Genomic DNA, 18537 nt, shown 5'->3' on the forward strand with positions numbered 1-18537 from the left:
CATGTCTGTCTGTCTGTCTGTCTCCGCTTTAGTAGTGACATCGGTGACCCCCTCGTCACTGCCACTTCCCACTTCCACCTTCCACCTTTAGTTCTGGGTTAGTAGGTCAATTCCATTCTTCTGCTAGTTGATCATTTGTACTCTTTTGATGAGAAGTTTCCTACACCTGTGTCAATGCTGGTCAGGCCCTCATAACTTTGTCATGAAGATGTGTCTCGACTACAACATGGGTACTAGGACCAACCAACGCAAACCTTCAATGAATAGTGTTACTCATATATGCCATTACTAATTGCGTTGTCTCTCACAATCTTATCGAAGACGTTCCGTCACCACCTATGAGATAATAGTGATGTAACCGAATTGCGTCACCACGAAGAAAACAGTTTTGCGGATGAGTACCGAACATTTAATTGACTTTGAGCTAATTAATCGTCTTCTTATCAGGCACTTCTCTCGTGGTCTGGCCGTCTTACGTATGTAAGATTATAGTTTGTACATGCATTATTTAAAATATATTCTATATTCCATCTACCATTTATTGTAATCATTAACACCTATTATGATCAGACGTGTAAGTCTTAAAAGAGTTACAGTTGTGATTTGTATCTTCCTTTCCCATTTCCCCCAGTACTACTGGAAGTATAAAGTTAAAATAGTGTATCCCAAAAATTACAAAGTCAAAACTGTATTTGTGTAAACTTTACTTGTGATTTCGTCATCTTAATTATCTAGTACCGTTGGAGGCGATATCTCCAAGTTTCTAACGTTCTTTTCTCTCAATTTCTTTTACGTTTTTCAAATCAAAAGACAGAATCCTTCTCTCCGAAAATATTACACCAATTCCCTAGCTATCAGCGTAAAATGATCATAAATATCCAGCGGCGTATCTAGAACATGTGTTTGAGGAGGAAAGGGGCAAACCAAACAACTCATATTTCTTGAGTGAGTAGTGGTAGTACGACTTCGTCTATTTTATATATTATGCGGTTAAAGGTATAGGACATTTGAACGTGCATTAACACGTTCACTACGTCAGCGTTTTTCCGGACTTTTTTATTTGCCGTCGAATTTTTCAACAATAATGGCAAAAAACCGAAATTAGGTTTTTGCGTCAAACGTACGTATAAGTATAACGAGAAAGGTACGTAGGCTTCACAATTTCGCAAAAAAATAATTAAATTATTTTAGTATTTAAATTAAGTTTTTTTTCAATTTTTCTCCGTATACCCCAAGCAATACCTAAAAGAATTAATTTACCTTACAAATTAAGCAAGCGTACGCCCGACGGGGTACACGGTAGTCTGAGGTATTTGTTTAAGAGCGGGATCAAATCTTCAAATTTAACAAACCACCAAGGCAGGCAAACAGTAAAAATGCAATAATGAAATGCATAGTAACGTGTACCCCATCGGGCGCATGACGCACTTTACAAAAGCCCGGTGTGTACCCGATCCTGTACACGATGGCTGTTGTGAACGTGTTAAGCTACTACATGTTATATTCTGTAATACATCTTATATACTATCCGCAGGTAATAATGTGAAATAACTACTAGAATATTAACATTCCCTGATTACATTTGAGTACCCCTTTCTTTAGAAATTGCTCTAAATTGTGTTCAAGCCTTAATAAAATATACTTAATAAGGCATGTTTCAACCAAGCAGGCAATGACTTGTGCCCAACTTAAATTGGCATCTAATGTTATTTATACGGAATAATTTAATATTCTATTAAATTACAAAATACTTAAATATCCATTTCTATACTATTATTATCCCCATAAAACTTGCAAGTATCAATATTTGTCACGAGAGCCGTTATCTCGCCGCTGAATCAATCGAGAGTTCATCGTAATTCTACGCTTGAGCGAAAGTAACTGTAAGTATTTATTTGAGTTGTTTAAAACTAACAGTTCATGACATTTACGATGTAATATTTTGTGGGAATAGCTCCGATCTTATTGGATTCGCCGCTGCGATACCAGAATATACCAATTAAGAAATTGACAAACAATTGGTGTCGATGAATGTAACACAACTTGTTACTTCAATAAAGATATTGAGATTGCTGTCAGCTATTTTTAAATTGAAATTGAGATGGTTGCACACACTACAACCAAATATAAAGTAAAAGATTGTTTAATCTATGCTACTTGCAACCAAACACACATAGCAGAAAAGTCTATATCGTCTTCTGGGATATAGAGATGGAGATTTATCGAGCGCCTTCATTTCTAAAACTGCAATTGAAGTACAGATCTGATCTATACAGTATTCATGTTCGGTAGGCACCAATTTTAGAATAATCGATACTTTTACCTCTGTTACTATTTTCTGATTATCGCATATAAGTAAGCATTTTAATCTTATAACAGATCTCGGTGAAATAAGTTATTTTATTTAGTACTGTGATTGATTTCTTTGAAAACCCGCATCGAAAGTTTACATGGACTGAAAGTGCCTTAAGAAAACGAATTTATTTTTTCAAGAAACTGTGGAGTAGCAGTAACTTTTATTTTCTGTCCTGTTTTTAGAAGTAGTAGGAGATATATCTTAAGGTATTAATGTTACTTTTGAATTTCTTTCTTGTTTTAAGGTCTTTTTGTAAGATACAAACTCTTGGCATATACATTCTTTTTAATTGTACTCCAAAACCAATTGTTTGTAAAATTAAAATTGTTTTTGAATGTTACATGTAATATTATATCTGTACTTAGTTAAGTCTGCCCACTTAAAAAATATAAATTCTTGAGTTTTCTTAGTTCATTCATTTATATTTAGCATTGATTTTAAGTTTTTTTTTAAGCTAGAAGAGAGTAGTTATGTTTTAATGTTTATATAAGGTATTTGATTAGACATACGTTTACTGTCAAGTTCATTCCATTTAACTTTTGTTTATATGTAAAATATTGTACTACTGTGTATAGTGTAAATATGTTTTTTGTTACATTGTTACAGAAATTAAAAATGGGTTCTTTAAGATGAAAAGCCTTGTAAACGCCACAGAAATTAAACATATTTTATAAAACACAATGTTGTTTGCCACTATAGTAAGGTTTTGGTTATTGTAATTGTTTAAAATTATTAAAATTACCTTTTGCTCACATAAAAAATATGTGTATGTTCCTTTGCAGGGGAAGCCATGAGAGAATTGGCGTCGTGGTGGCAGCCTACATGCACTACTCAAACATCTGTGGCAGTGCTGATCAGGCACTCGACAGATTTGCCATGAAGCGGTATTTGGACGATAAGGTTGGGGACTTGGACCAACCATCGCACAAACGGTATGAGTTTTAGTGATTTTGCTGTTTCCATAAATTGGTTGATGTCATTTTAGCTTTATTCTTCCTATATCTTTTGCCTTATTGGTTGAGCACAAGGTACCTACCAATGCAATTCTCTTATCATTATACAGTTGTTCCTCGGATTCTTGGTGTCCTTAGTGTGAATTCCTCATAGCCTGCACTATCAGTCTTTAAATGTCTATTAAAAGTCAAAGGCAACAGTTGTATTTATATTACTTTTTTTCTATATTGGTGTTCCTATAGACCTCTCTGCCAAAGGACATCCTAAATATAGAAAGTTCACATGACTAGGTAGGTGGTGACTGTTGTGTACATAATAACCTTCTCTGTGGCAGCTGATCAGTGTAATAAAACTAAACCGGACACTCCCTTTTACTTAATTTGTCAAATCTCACGAAGATCAGTTAAATAGTAGGAAAATCAGTGTTCCAAATATAATTGTTAATTTTTAAAGTAAGTGGTATAAACTCCCATCATATCTGACCACAGATATCGTAGTTAATATTTTTATAAGACAATGTAATGTGTAACTACGATCATGGAGTTCATCAATGATGTAACTATGATTATACGATTTGGCTTTGGATGGGGATGATTTAAGATCACATCACACCAGGGGGTATGGAATAAATCTAACTTTAGATAAATTAGATAGGCTTAATTCAGTAAAACCTTAAACTCCTGTATTTAAAATAAGTTGGATAGCTATTATATGTATATTTTATATTTGTTAGGCTGTTAGGGGGTTCTATCCCCCTCATTCCCTCCTTAGTTACGCCACTGGGTGTCATAATTTTGTATGAAATAAGTATCGTTAAATAATGAGGCCTACAAAAATACAATATCCTTTTATTATTTTCATTTCCATCATTAATTTAAATAATACTCCATTCCGGCAAACACAATACCAATTCTAGTATATTTACAGTTATGGTACATGTAGTAAATTTAAGTTATTAATAAATACAATCTACTTTCAATAAAACTGGTACTTTATTCCAGAATTGTATTTTTCCAGATATATCGACTACTTTTCTGGATTACTCTCTGGAAACATCCGAATCAACGCCAACCCACTGTACCTGACTCACGTGACAGTGCTAGGGGCCCCTTCCTTTGAGGCGGAAGGGGGTTGCAGGGCCTTCCTCAAAGTGTACGAGGGTCTGGTCCCCGTCTACACCTCAGGGGTCCACACTGTCGGCGGGGACACCAGGCAGTTCACAGTTAACGTAGCCGGGGACCGAAGACGAGGCCTGCAGCTCCGAGGGGATATCCTGCTCAAATGTTACCACAGGTACAGTTAGCGTAGGTCATACCACTTGACCGGTTCTGCTAAAAATAGTGATATACTGACACAACTAATTATTTTCTCTTTACTACCATTTCTAGCAACAGTTAATTCTGCTCTTGGCAAGAACTTAGCCAGGGAAACATTTAGGGGATCCAGACAACTGATATTTTCCTATAGTGGACAGAGAGTAAGGCCCTGTTTTCTTCCTTATAAAGTTCTTGACCTGTTTCTTTGTTGAGAGAACGATCTTTCAGCATTACATGTCAATAATACTGAATTATTTCAATAATAATAATCGTTTAATCTTTGAAAATTTGGGGGGTTCTGGATCCCTTGAACATCTCGCTGGCTACGTCCTTGGCTCTTGGGTGCTAAGGTAATGTCGATACTGGTCTATCTTACTGTACATCCTGAATGATTTCAACAAGTTCCCTTATCGTCTCTTTTTAAGGATGCTATTGGAACTTTTAACTTCCCATGGTCATGTTCACATGGAAATATTAGTCACACAAAATACAGTTTGGTGACAGTATGTTCTGAGCGATTGTCACTAGATCACACATTTCATTAAACTGTAGATAAAATACCTTCAATAAAAACAAATATATTAGTCTATGCTCTGACAGTAAATTCTTCCCATGGATGATTTTAAAGTTTTCGAAGTTTGTTGATTTGGACAAAATCATCCAAAGTTTATGACATGTTTTATCCAAGCCAATTTTGGCTAATTGAAATTTCATATATGGAGGAACACTATTAAAAGCTTGCTTCAGGTTGTGTTCATATAAAATCCAATGTACGTGACTACAGCAAGGGTTGTCATTTGCTACGTTTAGCCAAAGAATGTAATCAATTCATAACAGAAAGCAAGCTCGTGACATAACAGTCTATATTGCACTAAATCAAACATTTTTTGTCACAAAGTTTACCAAGAAGTACACAGTTATTTGTTAAAATGTTAGAATATTACGAAGGGTGCATGAAAACATTGCTGCCACCAACAACACAGTCTGACATGTATAAGCATTCGTTTACTAGTATAATTTTCATTCCACAGTTATGTATAAACAATATAATGAGTAATGACTGGATTATGAAAAATGTTTAATTCTTATAGTGTATTTCGAGTAACCCAGAACGTGGAATAGCTGATTTCACATGTAGTCATATCCCTAGCGTACAAAATTAACATAATGATTCTTTCACAAAATATTGTGTGATTGTTGTATTTCAACTGAGGGAAGTAGTTAAAAATACACATTCCTTTATATAACTCTTTCCTTACCATGTATCCATTTTGATACATCATCATGACTGTTACTACTCTCTGTTTTGTCACACACTTACTATATTCTGCTAAAGAAGCGGTAAGAGCTGTTAGTTTATTTGTACTTTGGAGTGGTATTAGTCGAAATTGCAAGCAATTTTGAAATTATCTCCATTTCTTAAATGGAAACAGCTCTGAAAAGTTTACAGTTCATATTCTGTTTGTTTTATGGAACAGGAATCTTTATAATTAAACAAAGGCCATTTTAAGAGTTCTACAGATAACATAATGAAATATCACTGTTGTTAAAATGAATGGAGGAAACCTTCATAGACCTGAAACAAAATTAAATTTTACAATTTTTATACCATCTCATTTACACATTTATTTCTTAATCATTATGTTTAATACTAAACTAGGTTATTTGCTGCAGGCACTACTCTGCTGACCTGGACAGTCCCTCACGGAGTAGTTCGCCCAACGACTCGGATATCTTACCAGCACGGGAGCTGATCTTTTCCTGTCAGTTCCACACTTGCGCCGTGGCTGACTACACCCTGAGCTTCACGCGGCAGGAGTTAGACAATGCCTGGAACGGTACGGTTATGGTTCTTAGTGAAAGATTATCAAAAATGTCATCTCAGGCCTTTACAACTATGAATAATTGGTCAAAACATCAACTCATAGTGAATAGTTCAGAGCAATGAAAAGGATGAAAAAGAAATGATTTAGTTCTCACAAGTAAATCTCTGTAATCTATCCCACACAATATTAATCACTGGCAGGGCCAGATTTAGTATGAAGTTTAGGGGATCAAAACTTGGGGGTTATGGAATGAGGGGGGGGGGGTCCAAGAGCCGTCTCCCAGAAAATAAAAATAACACAAATCTTAAAACACATTCTTGCGCACTTTTAAAGCCATAAAATTGAATTTTGTACGAAACAAGAACAAAAAATTATATTTTAACAAATTCAGGAATGGATCATGACCCCTGTGACCTCCACCTTAATGCCTCTTATCTCTAGTAGAGTTATAATAGTTGCCTATTCCAGTTCCCCTCAAATAATAGGGACCAGTTCCCTAAGGCTATGAAATTCCGTAGAACATGAGAAAACATTTAGAATGGGAATGTTGTATTCGTACTTCACATATTTTTGCAACAAAAAATAAAATGACAAACATTTAATCACCTATTTCAAAGTTCATAAAACCCCATACCCCTAGTTTTAATTGCTATAATCAATGCAGTATTACTAAGTTCTAAACCACTATCACTGTAAGTAAATTTTTTAAATGGGTAAAAACAATGGACATGCTATTCCATTTTGAGCTTATCACATTGACCCCATTAGATTTCTTTGTGCATACATATGCAGTAGTGTTAGTATACTTAAGATCACTCAGTACAGAGCCCTAAGGTGTTAATCATGTTTAGACAATTGACCTTATGAAATTTATGAATTTGTACCAGTGTAACAGCATAAATTCCACAAATTACATTACTAAGCCTCTATTGAAGAGCTCATGTTTAATTTTGTAGATGCCTTCAGTTACAACCAAACTTTATCTTAATAATCAAGTTCGTAATTTCACCATGTATAAGGAAAGCAATTGAGCTTTTAAGCTGCAATTATGTTTTCCAGGATGTTAATAGAATGATTTCATAGGCTCCGTGATGAAACTAACTCATAGTATAAGCTGCGGTATTGAACTTGTTTAGAGATTAGGGTTGTATTCAGTATGTTAGTAAAGTAACTTTACATTTATGTGGTTGAGTCATAAATTTAGATATAAAGCCAATACCTATCTTAAATTCTCCTCGTTTCAGATTTGTATCATACTATAAAACATAGTTGTACATCAGCCTCTATATAGAACTTTGCAATTCAGAGTGGAGGGAAACAGGCAAGCCCATCCACCAGGAGATTCTTTGGTATTTTTTTAATTTAGACTGTATTTGTCATCACTCAAAGAATTTAAACCATCAAAGGATGTCCAATAAAGGATAACCCAAGAATGTTCGGAAAACTAAAGATGGACTTTTAAGTTGTATCTTGTGCTGAGATGACAGAGTCAAACAACAATGATGGCTACTGATCCTTGGATGAGTGATCGCTGAGCAATTCTGTTGTTGAGCCCAGCCATTTGGAAGTCCCAGATTAAGTTTTATACAGGGCTTGCTCCAAGGCTAGATCTATTTAAAATTTTTGTGGACATGATGCAATATTATATCCAATTTCTTAATCTTGACAATTTGAAGAAAAGGTTTCTTGCATTGTGTGCAAAGTGTTGATCAGCATTAGTCTGAAATCATCACCAGCTCATAATTTCTTGTGTTATTACACCAACTAAGATATTAATTGGATAAGATTGGAGAGGTGTTTCTGGGAAAACTAGGAACAAAAAATTTCAACTGTACAACTAAAGTGCAGTGTACACACTACAGTTTATTAATGTTATCCCATTTGTGTAGTAGATGATGCAAGTAACATTTTCTTTCCATGTCAACATCATCAATATGTTTTATTTATCATCTGTTGTAGCTTCCAAGAAGATTAGTTAAAGACTCAACATTGCCTTGTTTGAGTGGGGTTTCTTTTAAACTCTACAACTACTACAAAGTCCGTAACTTAATCATAATGATAGTTTTGTGCCCTGAAAACATTGAAACCATTCATTGAATATTGTGAATTTTTTTCACCTCTCTGTGCTACACATCTGCTCTGTGGCTTTCAGTATTGCTGATTTTAGGCATTAAAGGATGCACAGCAGTTTTTGGTTTAATGTGTGAAGCATTAGTTGGGCTTTGAATCCCCATATGCATGGAAAGAAAGTCATCAAATTATCAAGTAGTTGAAACAACTGAGGAAGAGTAAATGTCACTTTCCATGGCCACTTTCTTCCTTGAAAATCAAAATCTATAAAATATCCAAAAAAACTTTGTCTATTTTTCACATACTGCCTTACAACATAAAATGGTGGTTGATATAAAAACTTAATACTTATACAATTCTGTATCAGCAGATAACATTAAAGTTTATTTCAATTTAAAAGTTAAAATGTTATAGTATTACACCATACCAAGACATGCATCTCTTCAGTGACTACCCAGTATAGCAAGGTTACCTTTGTAGCAACATCAAGCTAGGAGGATGACCTTAGGTTCTAGAGCCCATATAGTTTTTTATACTGTTTTATTTCATTAAAATAAAAAACAGATTCTTTTATCTTAAGTAATTCTTGGAGAAATCATACAATAATTATATATTCTATGCTGTGGGGCTTTACATCGCGATTTTTGAAAATATTGCTGTTCAAATATTGAATTGTGTTTCTTAGTCCATAGCAACTTAAGAGTCGATATGGCTTAGTAACTTACTTGTTATTAATCTTCAAGTATCTAAAAATGTGACGCTGTTTAAATGTCTGTAAAAAATAGTGTGCCATTTTTCCGGACTAATTTACATTTTTTTGTAATGATATCAATCACATTAGCACCTCTAAGTTATTATATTTCTTACTTCGCATAATTTACTATTTACCTACCTTTATGATGGTGTAACATGTTTTCCAGACTTGAGGTTTCCACTTGACGGAGCTGTGGAATTACACTTCTCTGCAACTCCAGATGGGGTTCGCTTCCCTACCCCAGCCCCCACTCCTGCTGTGCCAGTGGACGTGACGCCTGACTCCGTCACAAGATGGGATAGTTACGAAAATCTCATGCCGGACACAGACACCGATGACATAAATGGTAAGTCTTCTTCTTAGATCACTTGCTATTACAGGAAAAAATAATTTTTCATCTGTGGAATCCTTTTTTGTTCTTTGAGATCCATTCAGCCAAGAGAAAAATCCAACAACTCACGATCGATCAAAAACTGCTCAAAACCAAGTATATTTTTCAGCAAAGTTTCATTCATAACATTACACATAGAGTTGTAACAATCACATATACACTGTGAAATGCGCTTATAGTAAGATATATATGAACAAACATATTGTAATGAAATATTTTGTTACCCAATACATTTTAATTGATACTTAATTTATAAACAAACACTCCAATAATTATTAAATTTTATTTTTGTGAGGCCTTTCATGAGGGATTTCAGTTATGTGGGTCTAATCATGTGTTCCTTGAACAGAAAGGCTTCACAAAAATAAAATTTAATAATTATTGGAGTGTTTGTTTATAAATTAAGTGCTATATTCCAATAAGAAGAAGCTGGTAGAATGTATTTTAATTGGTGTTTATATTGCTTATATTCAAGAATATATTAAGCCATTTCATATGGTTGTTTAACAAGGTCAAAACAAACCTATAAGCTGTATGAAAATAGCCAAAATTTGTAGTAAACACATACATCACTACTTTTGTAATCAAGTATCTAAGATTGTCAGATGTTCTTTATATTATCAATGAAATCCACTATTATTTTCATTCATCTTTTTAATACTAAACAAAGTATAATTTCCTCCGTATTTGAAAAAAAAATCATAACTTCATCAACACAATATTCTGTATTTCCTGGATTAGTATTGAAACCTTTATAATTTTTGTATATTCATTTTGAAGTTATTTGTTAAAAAAAAATATTTTTACAAAACAGCAGCTCTCCTCGGAATACTTACAACCCGCATCTTATTACAGTAAAAGATTTACACTGGTTGTAAATTAAAGTTGAACCTGAGTTTCGTTTTTAGGGCATTCAAGATAATAATACCACCCAAGATATAAATCACCGAGTTTATAGCCAGCTATATTTTATATCCCTAATTTCCCCCAGATAAATTGTCCTCAAATGTTATGAGTTGTTATTACCATGCCAATAACTCACTTGGAATGAGCTGGACAGTGAACTTCACAGACTACATTTATACAATCCCCTGATGATGAACTTAAGATTTATATTACTTTTATGTGTGCCTCAGCACATTTTCTTTGTCCCCATTACGCAAACCGTCAATAAGTTATGATATTTTATGGCTTTTAGAATAGGATGCCTTTATTGGAGAAAGTTTACAGTCAATAACAGATAATAACTGTTCTTCTCACCGTTCAAAAAAAAAAAAAAATAAATGAAACTGCAGAACAATGATTAAAATTAATTGGACTTACGCTGTGAATATTTTATTTTAAAAGGAATAATTTTTTAATGCAAAAATGAAAATTTTTACTTTGCCATGGCTTGATTAATTTTTTTACTCTCACTGGAAGTATATGAGACATTATTTGAAATTTTCTTAAGTAATACTACTAAGATTGGGTTGAATATTGATTATTTATATGAGCAATGTGTGTTTCAATTCTTGTTACCTCAAATCTTATTGATTATTAAAAGTTTGGACATTGCAAATAATTTTAAGAACATTTTTGTGATAAAAAAAACTAATTTTAAATTTGCTATTTTGCCTGTGCTGTTGAATTTTGCTACGTTGTTTAATTATTTTAAATATAAGGTAATATTCAATTATTTCAATAAGTAGATCGTACCTATAATTAAATTACTGATATGGACAGGTGCTGATTTTATAACTGAAATCTGTACATTGTTAGAATTGTTAAATAATTTGCATTAACTTTTGATGTATTTAGATTTTTGGTAGTATTTGAAATTTTTCTGGATTGCCGTTCTACAGTATAATGCTAATAATCATAATAGGTTGTTTTCTTAAATCCATTGGAAGAATTTGTAACATTTTTAGATAGCAGCTATATAATTTTAGATAAATTTCTAGGAACTCATTATAGCACAAGTCAGAAAAAAACAAAAAAGGGTTAAAAATTTAATCCTTTAAGTGATCAGAGAATTTAAATGCTTAAAGTGATCTGAGAAAGTAAATGATTAGGGTAGCACAGGAAGAGTAGATTACAGCTCAATTACAGCTGCTCTCCATCCAACACAAAAAAAGTAAACAGTATTGTATATGAGATCTCTGTGACAAGCATATGTAGAATATCAAAAGATCAATAAATTTTACACTGGACCTTCATCAATCATTGTAATCAGTTAAATTTATCATACCATGTAATCAAGACTTATTATTAAAGAAGATTATCAAATTCTAGAAAATCTTCAACAATGATGTTCAGGTCCTGATCTTAAAATAACAGAGCCATAACAATTTACAGTTCAAGATATCACTGAAGTATTACACCAAATAAAGTTACTATATTCCTGCCACTGAAACCCTGATTATCCATCTTCAATGTAAACATTGCCCTTCTGGATGCATAGTCTAACATTACACTTCTACATAACTGGTCACAAACAAGGTAAAAACGTAAACACAAAATCAGTGGCATAACTAGGACTTGGGTTTTAGGTGGGAGGAGAATGAAACTGATTGAAGCGCACACCACACTTGGGGGAGGGGGGAGAGGCATGGAATAAATGTGAATAAATCTAAATTTAAATAAATTAGATATGCCTATTTTAAAGTAAAACATTTAACTACTGTATTTCACAAAAGCTGAATTGCTGTTATACATTTATTTTTTTTATTTTTTTGGGGGGTGGTGGTTACTATCCCCCTCTTCCATCCCTTAGTTATGCCACTGCACAAAATTGCAATAGTAAAAACATTATTCAACCACTCCCCACAACAAAGATGTAGGAGTCTACCAGTGGGTACCAAAATTAACTGTTGTTTATTAACTGGACGATATTTAAACAGCAGACTTACTTTAAAAAGGAACTTGAACATTTTTTTTAATCGTTGAAGATGTATAAATAGACTTTTGAATTGATACAGTGTTCAGTGAGCAAAATATTTCATCTGAATTACGTCCTTCAAATTTAATTAATGTAATCCTACTCTTCCAACCAACCTTCTCCAATGAATCATATTGGAACCTTACTTTTGCCCTAATTAATTTTAAGTGGCTTAGTAACTTTTTACTTTTTTTGTACCTCACAGAGTTGTAACAAGATAACTACCTACTGTACTGACATTATCGAAAAACGTAATAATATCTTTCTTTGGCATTGAGGCACTGTTTTATTTTCAAAACTATATATTTATTTTAATACTTTATCAGTATCAGAAGTCATATTCTTTGAAGTAAGAATTAAAAAAAGTTTCAGAACAAAGCACCTTACAATAGTAACATTTATGAATGGTAGTCTCAAATTTGTGCATTATATTTGCAAAAATAGCAACTTTGTTTTTATGAATAAAAAGTATTCGTAGAAGACTTAAAGCCGTGTTTATTTATAGAACAAAAGCCATTAATCTTCTTGGAGACAATCGAGGGCAATCTTGGCGTGAGTATTTGTTACGTGGAGTTTGTACAGATTTATTTGTTTTGGTCTTCGTCACGACTAATGAAGACAAATCAGTTGGTGTACAAGCAGGGATTGGGTTAAGTCTGTTAAGCCATTAACCTCTACATTTAAACTAAATTTAATAATTGGATGGACAGGTGATTTACAACTACAAGTGGATCGTGCACTTTAGAAGTACAGTAAATTTCTTTCTCCCAGCTTTCATTTATTACTGAAAAATGTTTTTAAGCCCTCCTCCTTTTGTAACAGTTAGGTTTAAGTGATCTCTTATAGATTGACAGTTCAAGAAATTATCCAAATTTTAAACACTTCAGAATGTGCAGCTTAAGAAGTTGTTATCTTTAGCCAGAGGTAGAGCAGAAGCTTTCATCACCATCCCACTGGAACACATGTTTTCTGGCTGATATCCTTAACATTACTGCTCGGCCAACATATACATTTCACCGATGCCATGATTTAGCCTAAACTGCTAGATTTATTCACGCAACGTCTTATGAAAGGAAAATTTATAGTAATGAAGTGTATTTTAAAACGCCGGCAGCGGCTAGGAGCAAAGCAGTCACGTTGAGTAACAAATTAGTTTGAGCCGGGAGCAATTTGTAAATTGTCATAAAATGCAAACAAGTTTAGGATAGGAGTGAAACGAACCAGTGTTGGCCAGACTACCACCCACACAGCAGCTAACTAATTGATCCCGCACCATTTGTTACCCACAATGCAACATTTGTCCAAAAGGTGTCATCTCAGTCTTTTTGGTGTGTGTAAATCAACCGTAAAGACAAACACAGTTCAAAAGTGGGGAGATACGCTTAGCGAGTGCATTATATGGACTCATTTTAAAATATTGAATGATAAATTAGTACTTAAATAGTTATCCTCTCAATATCAAAAGAGGACCTTTTGCATCCTAGTAAAAAAAATCATGTTTTAAATTAAAAATAGATATACAAAAATATTAGTATACACCAATGAAAAGCATATTTCTTATCCAGTAATGTCAAGACTTTGTCTCATAAAACTAATTACTTCAAGGAACAATGTTTGTGGATCCCCATGACAACAATTTTAGCATGTGAGGATAGGATCAACTCCCCTTTCTCATTGTTCCAGCCAAAACTAACGAATTTCACAGTCATCTTCTTTTTTTGTAGGAATAGTTCCTATTATATCACATTTTATGTATTGGGGAAATTATTGATTCACTGTAATCAAGTTGAATTAAAAGGGTTTTTAGGAACCTGATTTGTTGAGATGACCTAGAGTTTTAGCCGATAACCAAGAAGCATAAACCATTTTTCTACCTTATTCTTCTTTATACTTGAAACTGAATACTAATTTTATTATTGGGAATCATTTACCAAACTTTTACGTTCAAATAACATGTAAAAAGCTGATAAAAATTTTGAGAGTTGTTGAACCTATTAAACATATAGACATTTCTAAAATTAAAAGTTAACGCACTCATAAAAGTCCATTTTAATATACAAAGAGCTTTAGTTTCTAATATTTATATACAATAGAAGCAGATTGTAATAACCAAAATCATAATTTATGTAACTATTCGTTATATAAATTGAGAGAAAAGTTAAAACATCAATATATTTCAAATGAATCTTATGTGAAAATCTATCAGGGTCCGTGAAAATTTCTGTAATTGTGGGCTTTTATAACGAAAAGGCAAACTTCTTAGTTCTCCTATATTCATAGCTCCAAACAATGAATCTATAAATATTAAAAGATAATAAATTTAGCCATAATATTCATCACAAGGACTTAAATTTTTTTCATAAATAGCATTGAATTCAGTGTACATCAAATTATATACATCCATTTCATACAACTGTGATTTTCACCACTTTATATTGACAAATTTAAAATAAATTAATATATTATACCAATTCAGCTGGACTTACACCTTAAAGTATCATTATTAGTCCTGGAGTTTTTAGATCCAAGAAAATGTAGACTGTTGCACCAATACACCTGAACTACTATAGTAAAATATCATGATTAACATGTTGACTGTGGTTGATGCACATTACTACTGTTCTGCGTGTTCTAACATGTCTTGTGTCGCAGTGAAGGTGTTAATACTAGATTTCTTTAGATAAAAGAAAATTTAGACTAATCACACCAATGCAGCTGAACAACCTCAGTAAAGACCTAGATTACAGTAGATGAAGGAAAAGTTGGACTACTGAACTGCCAAATTCAAGTTCTTGAACACTGAGAAGAGTTTCAGTATCAATCTAAACTTACCTCTGACTACACCAAATTAACTGATAAAATGGCCTTTTAATCTATGAAATCTAAGATCCTGGATTAGGCCTACAGTTGTTACAGTCATGTTTGTAATCTCTTTCATAAAGAGGTTTAACCAAAAATTCTTAACCTTTAGAAATAAGTTAGATGTTTTGCCTAGATATTATTTACAAGAGATACCTAAGGATTAGATATCATGTCACATAATTGGAAAAAAAACTTTAAAGAAATATCACTAGAAGTAAAAGAATACTGGTTTAAATACTATTTTTCAAGCTATTTACTCTTCCTATCTTTTAATCAGAAAACCAATTAAAGCACTTGCTGCATTGTCTCTTATTACACAAACATAAATTTTAAGAACTAGTTAATATAATTATTATTTAAAATGAAAGTAGTTGTATAGGTGTTAATTTAACATTTAGCTGATGCCTTCAGTGGAAATTCCATCACATATCATATGAGATAATTTTTATCTAGATCTTTATTAGCCCAAGAAATTAGTAATTACCCCTCTACTAGTACAACAGTAGGTTGTTGCATAACTACTTTCATTACCTTCAGATTTTGGGTGTATATTTGTGTTAATGTGATAGTACAATATTGCTCCTATATAAGCCCATAGGTCATTATCAACCCTCTACAAGTACTACAGTATATGGACTAACTGATTATGAACCAGAGTCTGGGTACCTATTTTATTGATTAAATAAAAACCTTCTTTGGCACAAGGAATCTCTCGGAGATGAGTGTGGTGTGTGGTGTCAAATGAGAAAAATATTATGAAATCCTGACTCAGTCAACTAATATACATAGTACGAATATACAGTGTAGCGAATCCCCTCCGCTTGGCAGCAGCACTGTCTGACTCATCAGCAGTCTTGCCAACCCTGTGCTCGATCAGGTGTGCCCATTAATTTCGTTTATGAGTCTTGCCAATTTTCCCGCCGACTGGTTACCTGGCGTTTGCTTCTACAGTCATCCAAACTGCAGCAGAGTTCTCCCATACTCACTCACCATTGCTGACGATTGACATATTGCGGAGTATATGAATATTTCTCCCACAATAGAACTGGCGTGTTACTTACCATAATTACTTAAACCCCGTTGTATATCACATGAAACCTATATAAATCGGAATATTTTAGAAAATAAACCATTGATTTCGTATTTCGAAAATACACTTTGATAGAAATAGAAGAATAATTTACCGAAAAGAACATTTTGCACTGGGAAACAGATCGAATAAATGCGATTTTTAAACAAAAAAGAATTTAAGTCAGTGTTGCCAAGATTTAACCGATTGTACCTACGGTGAGACATTCCTAGGAGCCAATCTGCTGTGGAATGCACAGAATGCAATAATATTACTGTTTAAAGGATTGACAAATTGTGGACGAACAGAGCGGAAACTGTAGGGCTAACATCCGGCGGAACAAACTGGATGGCAAGGTTGAGAGACGGTCGGACTCTTCTGCCAACAGGCTTCAAAGGAAACTATCCTAGGAATGCACTCGCGTCTATTCGTGTTTCATGTCACACTTACCTCCTCAAGATAAAATGTTGTCTTCGATTGTTTTCATTGAAGTCCATTACTACCCTCAAGTGTTTGACTGCCTCATGGCAAATAAACACCTGTTATTTTAATTCGTCTGAAAGTTTATTCTTCAGACGACGAAATACTAAGTAGTTTTCTTATCGTAAAAGATAGGTTGTAGGCTAAAGATTAATTAAATGACCAAGTTTAGCATTGTAGGTTGGTTTTTGGCTTGTGTTACCAAATGAGTAATACAAATACAGTGTTGTGGCAAGAACCCATAGAAATGCCGACTTCAGCTGTAATGGTAGATAGCTAAAGAATTCAAATTCTAACCTATTGCCAGGCTATAGAGGGATTAGTACATTTAGTGTTCAACGTCATCCAAGGGTAGTACGGGCAGCAAGTGGAAAGGAAGAAGGTCACCCACACAAAAATATCATTCAGGCCCCCTTTGAAATCTTTATTTTCATGAAGGTATTCTCTTAGATTATAAGTATAAAAAACAAATATTCAAAATGTTTTAAATACGTGTAGTTTAATTTAAAGATTTCTTATATCCAACTAGAAGCAAAATCATGTAGAAGCTTTTTTACCTAAACAGCTTAGATGTTCGTTTTAATTCACCGTGACTTAGGGCCTGGATTGAAATCCGTATAGGATATGCTATCCTTACAAGAATAATAACTATAATTGACTTTCGATAATATTATAATATATATTACATCAAATCATAGGATAATTATTTGCCGGAATGCATTGTTATGTGAACACTTTGACTGCTAACCGGTCCATAATATTAGAGCCTTTAGTATATTAATTTGCGTCTGTAAAGTTGTGGTTGAGAAGAAGTCATAAATATAAATCTGTAACTTTCATTAAATTTGTTACCTTTTTCATGCCCTCCCATTTCGATCTCCACTAAAACAGTTGCTGGCTGACGATCTATTTCATTCTTAAGGGGCATTTCTCTTTCGATCTCAATAAAAAAAACCCTATGTCTTTTTATAATAAAAATAAAAACCATGGTGATGATGACCACTAAAAGGAAACTTTGCAAGGGCTGCTACATACTGCACAAGTTACAACACAAAGTGACGAAACTTGTTCTTGAATTTGATTTTAGAGTATTCATAAATGTGGTTTTTTTTTATTTTATTGTGTGCTAATTCTACGTTTTAGCGTTGTAACACGTATCCATGATCTACCAAAACCAATGCCAATTCTTTCAAAAATATCTATTGTCAAAACAAAGTCGCCATACGCTTTGATTACCTAAAATGAAAGCGGCAACTAGGTATAAAATTCAAACAGATCACTTGCCACAAAATATAGATTTTGCTTCTGTGTTCACGTTGATATAAGAAGCAGCAGATGATTCATTCAGGGTTCGGGCCTTGAAACCGAGTCTATTTTCGTGAGTCATTGGACAAGCACATTAAATTGAAACAATATCAAGTAGTTTTGGACACCACAAAGACAGAAATGAGACGGTGATCTCCGAACAATAGGCACCTTGCCATCGCAGGCGTCATCAGTGTTGCCAACGTACATAAACAAAAATAATTACGACAGCCT

General features: G+C 33.4%; 1 protein-coding gene across 9 annotated transcripts in view; it reads left to right on the forward strand.

Moving 5' to 3' along the window:
• The window catches only part of LOC124364927 (tensin-1-like), a 565111-nt gene that overhangs the window by 452432 nt on the left and 94142 nt on the right, over positions 1 to 18537 (forward strand). For all 9 annotated transcript variants that reach the window (XM_046820745.1, XM_046820750.1, XM_046820752.1 and 6 more), the window contains 4 exons: positions 3139 to 3288; positions 4328 to 4603; positions 6301 to 6464; positions 9443 to 9622. In XM_046820745.1, coding sequence (XP_046676701.1) covers positions 3139 to 3288; positions 4328 to 4603; positions 6301 to 6464; positions 9443 to 9622 — 770 coding nt within the window. The remainder of the gene's footprint in view (positions 1 to 3138; positions 3289 to 4327; positions 4604 to 6300; positions 6465 to 9442; positions 9623 to 18537) is intronic.

This window comes from Homalodisca vitripennis, chromosome 6 (assembly GCF_021130785.1).
Source record: "Homalodisca vitripennis isolate AUS2020 chromosome 6, UT_GWSS_2.1, whole genome shotgun sequence".
Classification (NCBI taxonomy): domain Eukaryota; kingdom Metazoa; phylum Arthropoda; class Insecta; order Hemiptera; family Cicadellidae; genus Homalodisca; species Homalodisca vitripennis.